The 11,680-nt window shown below is 39.4% G+C and overlaps 1 protein-coding gene across 1 annotated transcript in view; it reads left to right on the top strand.

Moving 5' to 3' along the window:
• Positions 1-2,114: 2,114 nt before the first annotated feature.
• The window catches only part of CD96 (CD96 molecule), a 96,091-nt gene continuing 86,525 nt past the window's right edge, over positions 2,115-11,680 (top strand). The window contains 3 exon segments of the mRNA XM_068545543.1: positions 2,115-2,175; positions 4,493-4,507; positions 4,510-4,845. Of these exon segments, the coding sequence (XP_068401644.1) occupies positions 2,115-2,175; positions 4,493-4,507; positions 4,510-4,845 (412 nt within the window).

Raw genomic sequence — 11,680 nt, 5'->3', positions numbered from 1 at the left:
GGCCCTGGGCATCCCAACCCCAGGCATGGATTCCATTAAAAGTTACTCTGTAGCTCTGGAAAACAAGTGAGGATTTCCCTTTTTCTGAATCTGAGGGATTTATTTGAAGAGTTGCTTCACCTTCAGGCAATAAGAGATAAGAGACCTCTAGATGATTCAAGGGGGAGGATATTTTCTTAGAGAATTCAATAAATTTAGATTCTTATTGGTTTCTACTTAGGTAGATTCCTCTTAATATGACAAGTGGAGTAAAGTAACTGAAATCCCTCCCCAGGCTTGTAATGTCTCCCAGTTTAATAGGGACACCAACCTACAGATCAGGATCTTCTTACTATATCTTCTGGCCTGTTTTTGCCTCTATACTCCATCACCGTGATTTACTAGAATTTCTAGGAGGAAAGGGGCAGAGATGAAGGCATCGAGAGCAGTGATGTTTCTTCCTGCCTTTCAGTGAAAGACTTTGAACTCCCCAGCCCTCCCTGAAAATACCCCTGTCAGCCCCAACTGACCCAACACCTCCAGGGACCTGAGACCTACTGGGGAGGTGGTAGTGGGGGATAGGAATAAAAGTTTGGGAGCCCTGGACTAGGATATCAGTAACTCCATTTTCTGGCCTTTGCAGGAAACATCATTAGCTGAGTAGTAATGAGTATGACAATTGTCATGGCAAATATTTGTAGTGGTCATGTAGAGGGTAGCCTGGACATCCAGGAAGACAGTAGCCCTATTTCACCATATGCAAATGTCTTCTCCCAGGTAATTCTAATCTCCTGAATGTCAAGAGTGATGCTTTATATCTTAGCATCATCCATATCCCCCCCCCCCGCAAGTCCTTGCATAGGACAGATCAGTACACACATGATGTCATGATACATGATGACATGATACATGATGACATGATACATGATGATGACCTGGTCAGAATTATCTCCCCATGCCCTCAAAAGAGTAACCATCTCAGGAATACAACTCAGTCTTCTCATTTGTCTTTAGCCTTGCTGGTAGTAATGAGATTAGGGTCACAGAATATTTCACCAATTGTTCGTAAGATGGTATATATTAATTCATTTTTATTCTTTGTTCATTAAGCTTACGCTGTAGTTCCAGCCTAACGTTTCTTTTCTTAACGTTGGCAGGTAAAGACGGCCTATTTTACCCCAAGCTAGAAAACCAATACAGTCGTATCTGTCAGGGAACAGTCATCACGTCCTTCTGCGAATAACCAGAGATTTTTACCAAGGAGTCACTTCCCTGAAATCCAGTCCTCGGTAAATGGAAGTAAGTGGGTGGATGTAACAGGGCCTGGTAACCAGCTGGGGTGGGAGATTCTCTCTGCCTTTGGATTCTGATTGTTTCTGTCTTATTCTACATGATTTTTGCTGAGGCAAAGACATGCTTTTCTGTCATCATCAAAACAGACCTCCCGCCAGCAGGGTGGGAGAATTCCCTACTTGACCACCAGCCTATCCCAGACACAGGGTGGAAGAGGAGCCCTCGCTTCCTCACCTCCAGGGAATGTGGGTTTCCCTGAAAGAAGGGAGACGTTAAAATTCCATTTCTTAGCTGGAGCTACCCTCTGTTACTTCCCAGATTTTCTTAAAATTAAACGTGTTAATTCTTTGTTCTTTCACCCTGAAGCAATTCTGGAAAGAAAACATATTTTAAAATTGAACAGAAAAACTATTATGAAAGCCACTGAGCTCACATTTGTTAAATGACTTTGTGCTCTTGAAAAGAAACGTATAAAAAGCAGATTATGAACTGCTCTGCATGATTTCCTTTGTTTGGATTTTAGAAGCAGCTTGACTGACACAGAGATCCTGAAGGAGAGAATCTTTGGATACTAAAAATGCTTTTAACGAGGGTGATACACAAGATTTCAGAGAACAGTTTCAACATTGTTCTGTTGAAGGTTATACTTAGCTCTGAACCACATTACTTTCCTGTCTACGTTTCATTTCCTGGGGTCTTGCCAAGTGATAAACAGACACAGGCGTGTGGTAAATGTGGCGTTTTTTCAGCACGAATAGGGTGGCTGGAGTTTGCTTAGTTAAAGGCATCTATTGACTTCTGTGATCATTATGGAAATGCTGGTGTGAGGCCTTCAGGAGACTATGGGGGAAAAATGGACATACTGTGCTGTCTATTCCATCATCCAGATACATTTTGTCAGGGGTAAGGCTTCTGGTTGTCCTTTCTTGTCAGATTGGCTGCTCTGGGGGGAATGGGGCCTCTGCTCATTTAAAATGCCTTGTGACTGCTGCCGAAATTGATCACCAAAGGCAGACTGTTATTAAGGTTTTCAGTTATGTATTTAAGTGGCAGCTCTCAGAGAGATGTTAAGAGTCTAGAAAGGATTACAAATGAGCACTAAAAACAAGAAGGGAATGCGTGGTTTGTGCCACTGCTCTGAGGCATTTTCACCCATTTTCTTTCTAAGAGGGTCTCTTGGAGTAACTGGGAAATTGTGCTTCTTGAAAATGACATGCTCTCCAAATGGTAGTCAGAATAACTCCGGAATACTAGAAACATCACAAGCCATCAAGACTCAGAGCTCCTGGCTCAACATTTTCTCTTTCTCGAATACTTTCTCTTTTGGATATATCAAGAATTTCTCCTCCAAATACTAAGATCTTTGGGAGTTGAACATATGTTGAATTTTAATGAGGCATGTGTAGTATGGACCTGGGAGACAAGGTAGGGTCCTTATGACAGCGGGGACCAGTGCCTAAAGGGCCTATTTAAAAATAGCAAGAGGAGAGATTTGTTCTGCATTCCATAGCACGAGGGTATTAGAGTGAGCCCGAGTGTCTTAAGAATTAACTGTGCTTTTCAGATATAGTTATGAAGATTTTAAAGGAGAATTTCTAAATTAAAGGAGACTTTGGAATATAATGCTGTAGATGGGATCAGAGATATATTACCAGGCAAAGGTGAGCTCACAGGGAGCTACATTAAGCTGCACTAACCTCTGCCTACCCAAACTTTTGCATTCATAAAAGTGTAGTAACTCCCATTTGTCCAGTACCTTTGGAGCCTGGTTTTTTCTCAGTTACTTGTCATCTTCTTATCTTTTTCCTTTGTGAGCTTCAGTGGTACTTGTCACAATAATATATCATTCCTGTAACAGTGTTCCATGTTAATTCTAAAACTGAGACCTACACTATTGAAGGCATGTCAAAGGCTCAGTGCTTAACATATTGTTAAGTGTCCCGTACCATTTGGTCAGAGAGCTGATGGGAGGGAATCTTCTTTTATGTCTAGTGTTTCAGTGTTGATTATAGATGATGCTGACCAATGGTTTATCTTTAGTGGAAACCTCTACCGCTGTTTTTGTCCCATCCTTTCCTCAGGCACCCTAACTACATGGAAATGATGGCCCTTTTGATCCTCTGATATTGAATGTCAAATTTCTTACTCTTCTCAACCAATTTGGAAGGCAGTTTGGAGGTCATGAAGGTTATAGAAGGAGCACAGACTCTAGACAACCAGATTCATGTTCTTTTACTGAGGTGTGACTTTAAGCAAATCACTTAATCTCTCTGAGCCTCAGTTTCCTCTTTGATAAACAGTGTTAACAAACATCACCCTTTGGACTTCCCTGGTGGCACAGTGGTTAAGAATCTGCCTGCCAATGCAGGGGACACGGGTTTGATCCCTTTTCTGGGAAGATCCCACATGTTGCAGAGCAGCTAAGCCATGCGCCACAACTACTGAACCTGCGCTCTAGAGCCCGTGAGCCACAACTACTGAGCCCGTGTGCCACAAATACTGAAGCCCACGTGCTTATAGAGCCCATACTCCGCAACAAGAGAAGCCACCACAATGAGAAGCCCGCGCACCTCAACAAAGGGTAGCCCATGCTCACTGCAACTAGAGAAAGCCCACACGCAGCAACAAAGAGCCAACACAACCAAAAATAAATAAATTAATTAATTAATTAATTTAAAAAACAAACAAAAAATCACCCTTTGGTGTGTGCAGAGGATTAAACAAGATAACCTATGTAAAATCCTCTTGTAAACATGTATTTTTAAAAACATATGCATACTAGTTATTTTTCAGTTTCAGAAAATAATATTTGTGTGTTATTATATGTTATGTGCTTTTGATTCATAAACCAAAAAGCCAGTTATATTCATTGTAAGAATAGTTGTCATAATAAACTTGCTAGTGGGCTCCAATCTTAAAATAGGCTTAATTTTATTCACAGGTAGTCAGAGACCTTACATTATTTTTTGGACAGACCAATAGACCAAGTGATAGACATTCAAAAGTCAATAATTTCCTCTGGTGTCTTTAAGCAAATGCCTCCTCATTTGTATTGAGTCTTATGCTTCTCTATCTAGATCAGGAACAAGCTCTCTGCAGCCCCTAAGTCAGCCAGGGAGGAAAGTTCCAGCTGCTCCCTCACTTCACCAAAGTAGCCAAGGTTTCTCATTGAGTCACTCTGTGTGAACGTAAACTGATGGCTCATGTCCTTCCTTTTCAGGAGTATTGGAAGAAACAATGCAGAAGAAGACATTTATGCATTACCTGGTTCTGATGTCAACCTGACCTGCCAAAAACAGAAGAAAGGCTTCTTGGTGCAGATGCAGTGGTCCAAGGTCACTGATAAGTTGGACGTGATTACCCTTTATCATCCCCAACATGGCTTTTACTGTGCCAATGGGAGCCCCTGTGAGTCGCTGGTGGCTTTCAGAGAAGCTCCCAGGAATGTGTCAAAGTGGACTCTGCACTTAAGGAACATGTCCTCCTTGCTCACTGGGAAGTATGAGTGTAGCTTCACTCTGTATCCAGAGGGCATTCAGACGAAAATCTACAACCTACAGATTCAGACAAATGGTAAGCATGACTGGGAGGGGGAAGGAAGCACATGCATTCATTCACCTCTCATTTGTTCAACAAGTATGTGTTCTGAGCCAGCCATGTGCCAGAATAAATGTAAAATTGCACCAGTGATAAGTGGTAAAGACTACAGTTGGTTTTGTGGGAGCATATAATAGAAGTCAGGAAAATTGACTCTGAGAAAGCAACACCTGAGCTGAGGTCTGAAGACTAGTAGATATTAACACCATTTGGGAGGTGGAAGGTTTGTGAGTGATCCAGAGACAGGGAACAGCTGATATGAAGGGCTGTGTAGTGTTTGAGGACATAGGAAAACGCCAGTGGGACTTCGGTACAGAATTAAGGGATGAGGTGGGAGATACGGTAAGGACCAGATCATGCTGAACTTTGTCAGCCATGTTTGAGGTTTGGATTTTTATCTAAGTGCCTTGGGAAGACATCAAAGTATTTTCAACCAAAGGATGGCATGACATTTATAGCCTGATTGAATCTGTGTTATAAAAAGCTGGTGCTGGCTTCAGTATGAGAATGAAGTGAAGGGGGATGAGAAGGAGAAGGTGGAGACAAGTTAGGAGACCAGTAGGCCAGAGGAGACAGAGTGACAGTTTGGGTAGATGTAGAAAGAAGATGACAAATTTGAGCTTTGAGCGTTAAACAGGTAGGACTTGGTAACAGAGTGGATCTAGAACAATGGCAGTATGAGTGAGGGAGAGAAAAAACATGCATGTGTCTGGCAAGCACACCTGAATGGTGGTGCCATTCACTGAGATGGGAGGCAAAGGAATCAGAGCAGTTTTGGGGGGGGGGGTGGGAAACTTATCAAAGTGGCTTTGGATATATTTAGTATAAGGCAGGGAAAGGTACCAAGGAGGCTGCTGAAAGTGTAGCAGTCACTCATTCTTGCTTTAGAAGGCTGCCTTTGGAGGCAGGAATCCTAGGTTAAAGTTCTAGCACCTTTCTGGCTAGAAAAGAATTTCACCTGGGGCTTGGCATGTACATTCTCTGAGCCCATCTGGAAAATGATGACAGTAATGCCTATCCTAAATTAGTTGGTCCTAAAGTAAATGATCTCCGTTTATACTAATGGAAAAGATGAAAACGAAAGCCAGATGGAAAATGCACTGGAAATGGAATGTTTTTAACTCAGGGGCAAAGTGCCCTGGTGGTATATGAAAAAAGCACAGCATAAACTAACTCATGAACGCTATGCTAAAGAAGGCATGGAGCTGCCCAGGACAAACAACAGGTATGGATTTATTACTTCCTCTCCACTTTTCATCAAGAGATAAGACCATGCACGGTGTTGGGCAGTCCAGCTATAGAGCAGGACCTCTTCTACCTCTACCTTAACAATGCCCCATTCCCATTGCTGTTTTCCAGGAAAAAATACTTCATTTGGGGATAGGTTGGGATGGTGGGGTTGAGTGAAGAGAAATGAGAAGACCTGTATAGAACAGTGTTTACCTACATATATTTTGGCATCAGGTGGCCTGGATTTGAATGTTGACTCTGTCATTCACTATATATTTCATCTTTGCCGGGTTATTCTAAGTCCCTAAGTTTTTGTTTCCTGATATAACAAATATGGATAATTATAGGAACTCCTTCACAGGTACCATTATTTTGACGATTAGATGAGATAATCTGTGTAAAGCACTTAGCGTAGTTCCTGCCAAAGAGTAAGAGTTTGGAAAATGGTACTTTTCATTATGAATAGTAAAAATAATAATGAGTGAACTCTATATCTCAGGTCTCATTAAAAATGAGTCTTCCTCCCTCTCTTTTTGTGTCTGCCTGATATGGAGCCCAACAAAACATGTGCCATACATTAGCACAAGTACACACTGACCTTGGCTTTAGACAAAGATTTTGGGTCTTCTTCCTAAAACTGTAAACTATGCTACTGCATATGTGAGGACCTAGTGTTTATTCCATGGAGAATTGACAACATGGATTAATGTGCCGTATAGGAAATAGGAGGTGGGAATGGCTCAACATAAAGACAGCAGTGGAGAAAAGGTACAGTGTCATTCAGAAAGGAGAGTGGTGTTGCCTTTGAGGGAAAGTGTATTTCTTAAAATAAAGGGCCAAGCTTGTAGCTACTAAAAACTGCAAATCACTGGGGAGGCAGAAGCCAAGTATACATGCTTTGTGGTTGTCAATTTCCCAGTCTTCTGACTGTAGATTTGCTCTTGATCTGCCGGACCAGACGGAAAAAACAATGGCCTCGATGTTAGAGAAATGGTTCCGGTATTGTGTATTTGGGTACAAAGGGAGCAAAATAGAAAAGAGAAAAACAGAAAGGGAAAGAACTCTTTCACCACAGAGTGATCAAAAATGTAAGCCTGGTATAAAGCTAAGGGACAGATACTTAGATGGGGCAGTTGTCACTCAAAAGCCCTGTCAAATCCCCCCTCATGACATCTTTTTCCCCTTTATTCTTTTGATCTTCACTCCTTCTCCTCTCTCTCTTGCCATTTCCCTCTCACAACCCTGGGAGTTCTTCAGGTTTACAGGCTGGTTGGGTAAGCAAAGCACACATGAGTGCAAGTATGTGCAATACATGAACAAATGCAAATTGAAGTGGTGTATGAGAATCTAAATATGAAAATGCTGAGGGACCAGAGGTGGTTGGGACCTCTTTCTGTTTCCTTCCTGTTGTCTGCAGAGTCATTCTTCTCCCTGCCTGCTCACAAAACAGTGTGTCTAAATCCTGTCCCCATGTTCCTGGAGTGCCTAGCTGAGAAGGGACTCTTCTCTTCACTATACCTTGTTCCTTTATATGAGCTAGTGCTCTGAGGCTGTGGATGAGGGTAGAAATGTAACACACTGTTTGGCATTTGCTTCTTTTTTCATTTTCACTTGACAGGGTTTCCTTTTAGGTTAGTTTTAGGGTTATTCCAAGAAACGCAGTTCTCTGAGTCAAGCCTTGGGTTACTGTAATCCAGGTTTCCATCATTTGACGCTACTGGATCCCACAGTGCTTCAGACTGTAAGACTTTAATGTGTCTGAAATGTGTAGTTGTTAGGATTAGTTATAAAAAGTACAATGTGGCTTTAATTTCCCAGATTACAACAAAAGCCTTGGGGGCGGCTAATGTCGTTGTTAGAAGCAGTAGTAGGAGAAGAAGGGGGAAATGTAGTAGAAGGAGGAGGAGGTGTGGTAATGGAAGTAGTATAGACTATAATAACAGAGTAATAGTACTGGTAATAGAATGGAATAATCTGGATAATATCATCTTGATAATCTCAGTCTAACTCCATGCTACTACCCTGTCTAAAGGCATAGTGTGTTCTTTGACCTTTTTTCCCAGTTTTATTGAGATATAATTGACATATAACATTGTATTCATTTTAGGTATACCACATGATGATTTGATATATGTATATATCGTAAAATGATCACCACAGTAAGTTCCATCCATCACCTCACACAGTTAAAATTTTTTTCTTATGATGAGAACCCTTAAGTTGTGTTCTCTTAGCAACTTTTAAACACATTTTAAACTTCAGTTACCATGCTGTACATTACATCCCCAGAATTTATTTATTTTATAACTGGAAGCTTGTACCTTTTGGCCACTTTCACTCATTTTGCCTACTCCCCACCACCTGCCTCTGACCAGTCTGTTCCCTTTTAATCTGAAGGCTGTCTTACATTTCTTATTTTTCTTTTCCAATGCATTTGTTGAGCAAATTTGATGATTTGTCCTGTAGAATTACCCACAGCCTGGGTTTTGCTTTTCACATCTCATGGTATCTCCATGTTCCCCTTTCACCTTTTAGTTAGGTATACAGATTTGATCACATTTATTTTTATTTTCTGGCAAGAGTATTTCATAAATGATGTTGCGTAGTTACATCAGAGCTACATAATGTCTGATTGTGTGATGTTAACAGCCACTGATGGGTGTTGCCTAGATCCATTCATTCATTATGGGCTGCCAAAGAGTGATGTTCTAATTCTATCATTCCTTCATTTATCAGCTGAAGTATTCTTATAAAGAGAAATTCCTCCCATGAACCAATTATTTATTACATGTACAATTTGTATAAGAAAAGCAGAATAGACACTTGGTTCTTTCACTTTATTTACCAGATTTAAAAATAAGTTGGTTCACTAGCATTCTTAGGTAACAAATAAGTATTTGTGTTAAGTATCAAGAATTTATATGAATTTAAACATATTAATGAGTTTTAATTCATTATTAAATGAATTAGGCTGAAAATGTCCCACGTATAAAATCTATTAACCATTTGTAATATAAATTGCGAATATTTTCTCAGTTTGTCCTTTGTCCATACTTTCTTGTGATACTGTTTCCAATGCAGCATAATTCTTACTTTTATGGCATAAAATCTATCAGTTTTTTTCCTTATTGGTTCTAATTTTGAGTCATAGTTAAGAAAAGTTTTCCCCATTCCCAGATTATACAGAAATTCACTCATGTTATTTCTCACACTTGCATGTTTTTTTAAATCAGCATTTAAATTTGTGATGTTAGGTTTCTAGTGTTAAAAATTGTACCTAAATATATTTTTTTATGATTTCTAATACTTTTTTTTTCTGTATTTCCTACTTTTTTTCCTTTCTGTGGTTCAGTTTAGAAATTTTCTATTGACCTATTTTCCAATTCACGAATCTTATTTTTCTTGGTATCCAGTAAGTTTTCAGTCTCATCAAATTCATTCTTAATTTCTGATGTTATATTTTTAAGTTATTGTTTCTGTTAGATTTTTAATTCTTTGATGAAATTGTTCATCTTTTCATGTAGTTCCTTCATCTTTTTCTCTATTCTTGAATATGTTAAAAAGAGTTAATGTCCTTGTTGGTTAACTCCAATGTTTCTATTTTTTCTATATATGCAGTTTATTATACATATTACATATATAAAGAATATATATTGTGTTATTATTGACAATAATAACAGAAGGAAGGGATGTGCTGGAGTAAGTTGTGAGAAAAAAAAAAGAGAAAAAGTAGACAGAAAACAGACTCATGAATGATCTCCTATAACATACCCAGCAGAACAGTGCCACAATTAATGGTTTAAAGAATTTCATGTTCTTGGGCTTCCCTGGTGGCGCAGTGGTTGAGAATCTGCCTGCCAATGCAGGGGACACGGGTTCGAGCCCTGGTTTGGGAAGATCCCACATGCCGCGGAGCAACTAGGCCCGTGAACCACAACTACTGAGCCTGTGCGTCTGGAGCACGTGCTCGGCAACAAGAGAGACCTCGAGAGTGAGAGGCCTGCGCACCGCGATGAAGAGTGGCCCCCCTTCACCGCAACTAGAGAAAGCCCTCGCACAGAAACGAAGGCCCAACACAGCCATAAATAAATAAATAAATAAATAAATAAATAAAATTTAAAAAAAAAAAGAATTTCATGTTCTTAAAGAAATTGAGAAGAAAAAAGAAAAAAATGTATATATTTTATATTGACCCATATATTTACCATTTCCTATGCTCTTCTTTCCATCCCATGGAGTGAAGTTACTATTTGGTGTCATTTCCTTTCAGCCTGAAGGACTTTTACTTTAGAATTTCATATAAGACGAATCTACTTGCCATGAATTCTGGTTTTTCTTTTTTTCATTTTTATTTTTGAATGATATTTTCAATGACTGTAGAATTCTTAGTGGACTGTTTTTTCTTTCAGTATTTTGAATATGTTTTCTGATCTCCATTGTTTCTAGTGAGACGAGAGCCATTAATTCTATTATCGGTCCCTGCATGTGATAAGTTTGGGGCTTTTTCCTTACTGATTTCAATCACTGCTTTCCTAATTTTCTCTTTGTTTTGGCTTTCAGCAATTTGATTATGACATGCCTAGTTGGGTGTTTCTTTGTATTTATCTTATTTAGGTTTTAAAGTTCTTGAATGTGTAGATTAATTTGGGGGAATTTTTAAAAAATCAAATATGAAGTTTTTGGTCTTTGTTTCTTCAAATATTTGTTCTGTCCCCCTCTGTTTCATCTCTCCTTCTATGACTCTAATTACATATATGTTAGGACACTTGATATTGTCCTATATGGCTCTGAAACTCTTCGTTTTCCTTCAATCCTCTTTCTCTCTGCTATTCACATTAGATAATTTATATTAATCATTATTCAGATATACTGATTTTTTTATTCTGCCATCTCAAATTGGCTGTTGAGAATTCCCAGTGAATTTTTTATTTTTATTATTGACTTTTCAACTCTAGAATAACCATCTGGTTCATTTTATCCTCACTGAAATTCCCTATGTATTGAGTCATTGCCATCATATTTTGCTTAATCCTTTGAACATACTTTTAATAGCTGCTTTGAAGTCTGTTAAATCCAATGTAGGATCTGCTCAGAGTCAGTTTCAATGAACTGCTTTTTTCTTGAGTATGGATCAAACTTTCCTGTTTCCTTCATATGTCCTCATTTTTTGTTGAAAGCTAGACGTAAAAAAAAACAAACCCATAATGCAACAACTATAGATTCTGTGGGTTTTTCAAAATTTTAGTAACTTACCCATACTTAAATTGCAGAATCTGTCTCCTTTGCAGTGTGTGGCCATTGATATCTCTGCTTAGCTTTTTACTATAATTCTTATGTCTTTAGTTTGGCTTCCAAGGAGTTGCCCCTACATTGGCAAAACCCCTTTGTTGGTCCACAGATGAATTTGGCAAAAATTGTGCTCAAATACCTCAAGCCCAATAGGCTTCCACCCTCTACACATAGATGTCTGCGGAGGCGGGGGTTAGGGAGTGCATTCAAAGTTGCGACAGTAGTACCTCCCTTGGCTTTCACTTTTCACTGGGCTCTCTCAGGTACCCCCTACTCACGTGTATATTTTCCC

The sequence above is a fragment of the Eschrichtius robustus genome, chromosome 6, assembly GCF_028021215.1.
Source record: "Eschrichtius robustus isolate mEscRob2 chromosome 6, mEscRob2.pri, whole genome shotgun sequence".
Classification (NCBI taxonomy): domain Eukaryota; kingdom Metazoa; phylum Chordata; class Mammalia; order Artiodactyla; family Eschrichtiidae; genus Eschrichtius; species Eschrichtius robustus.
The sequence above is the reverse complement of the archived record's forward strand: the minus strand, read 5'-3'. Positions and strand labels throughout refer to the sequence as shown.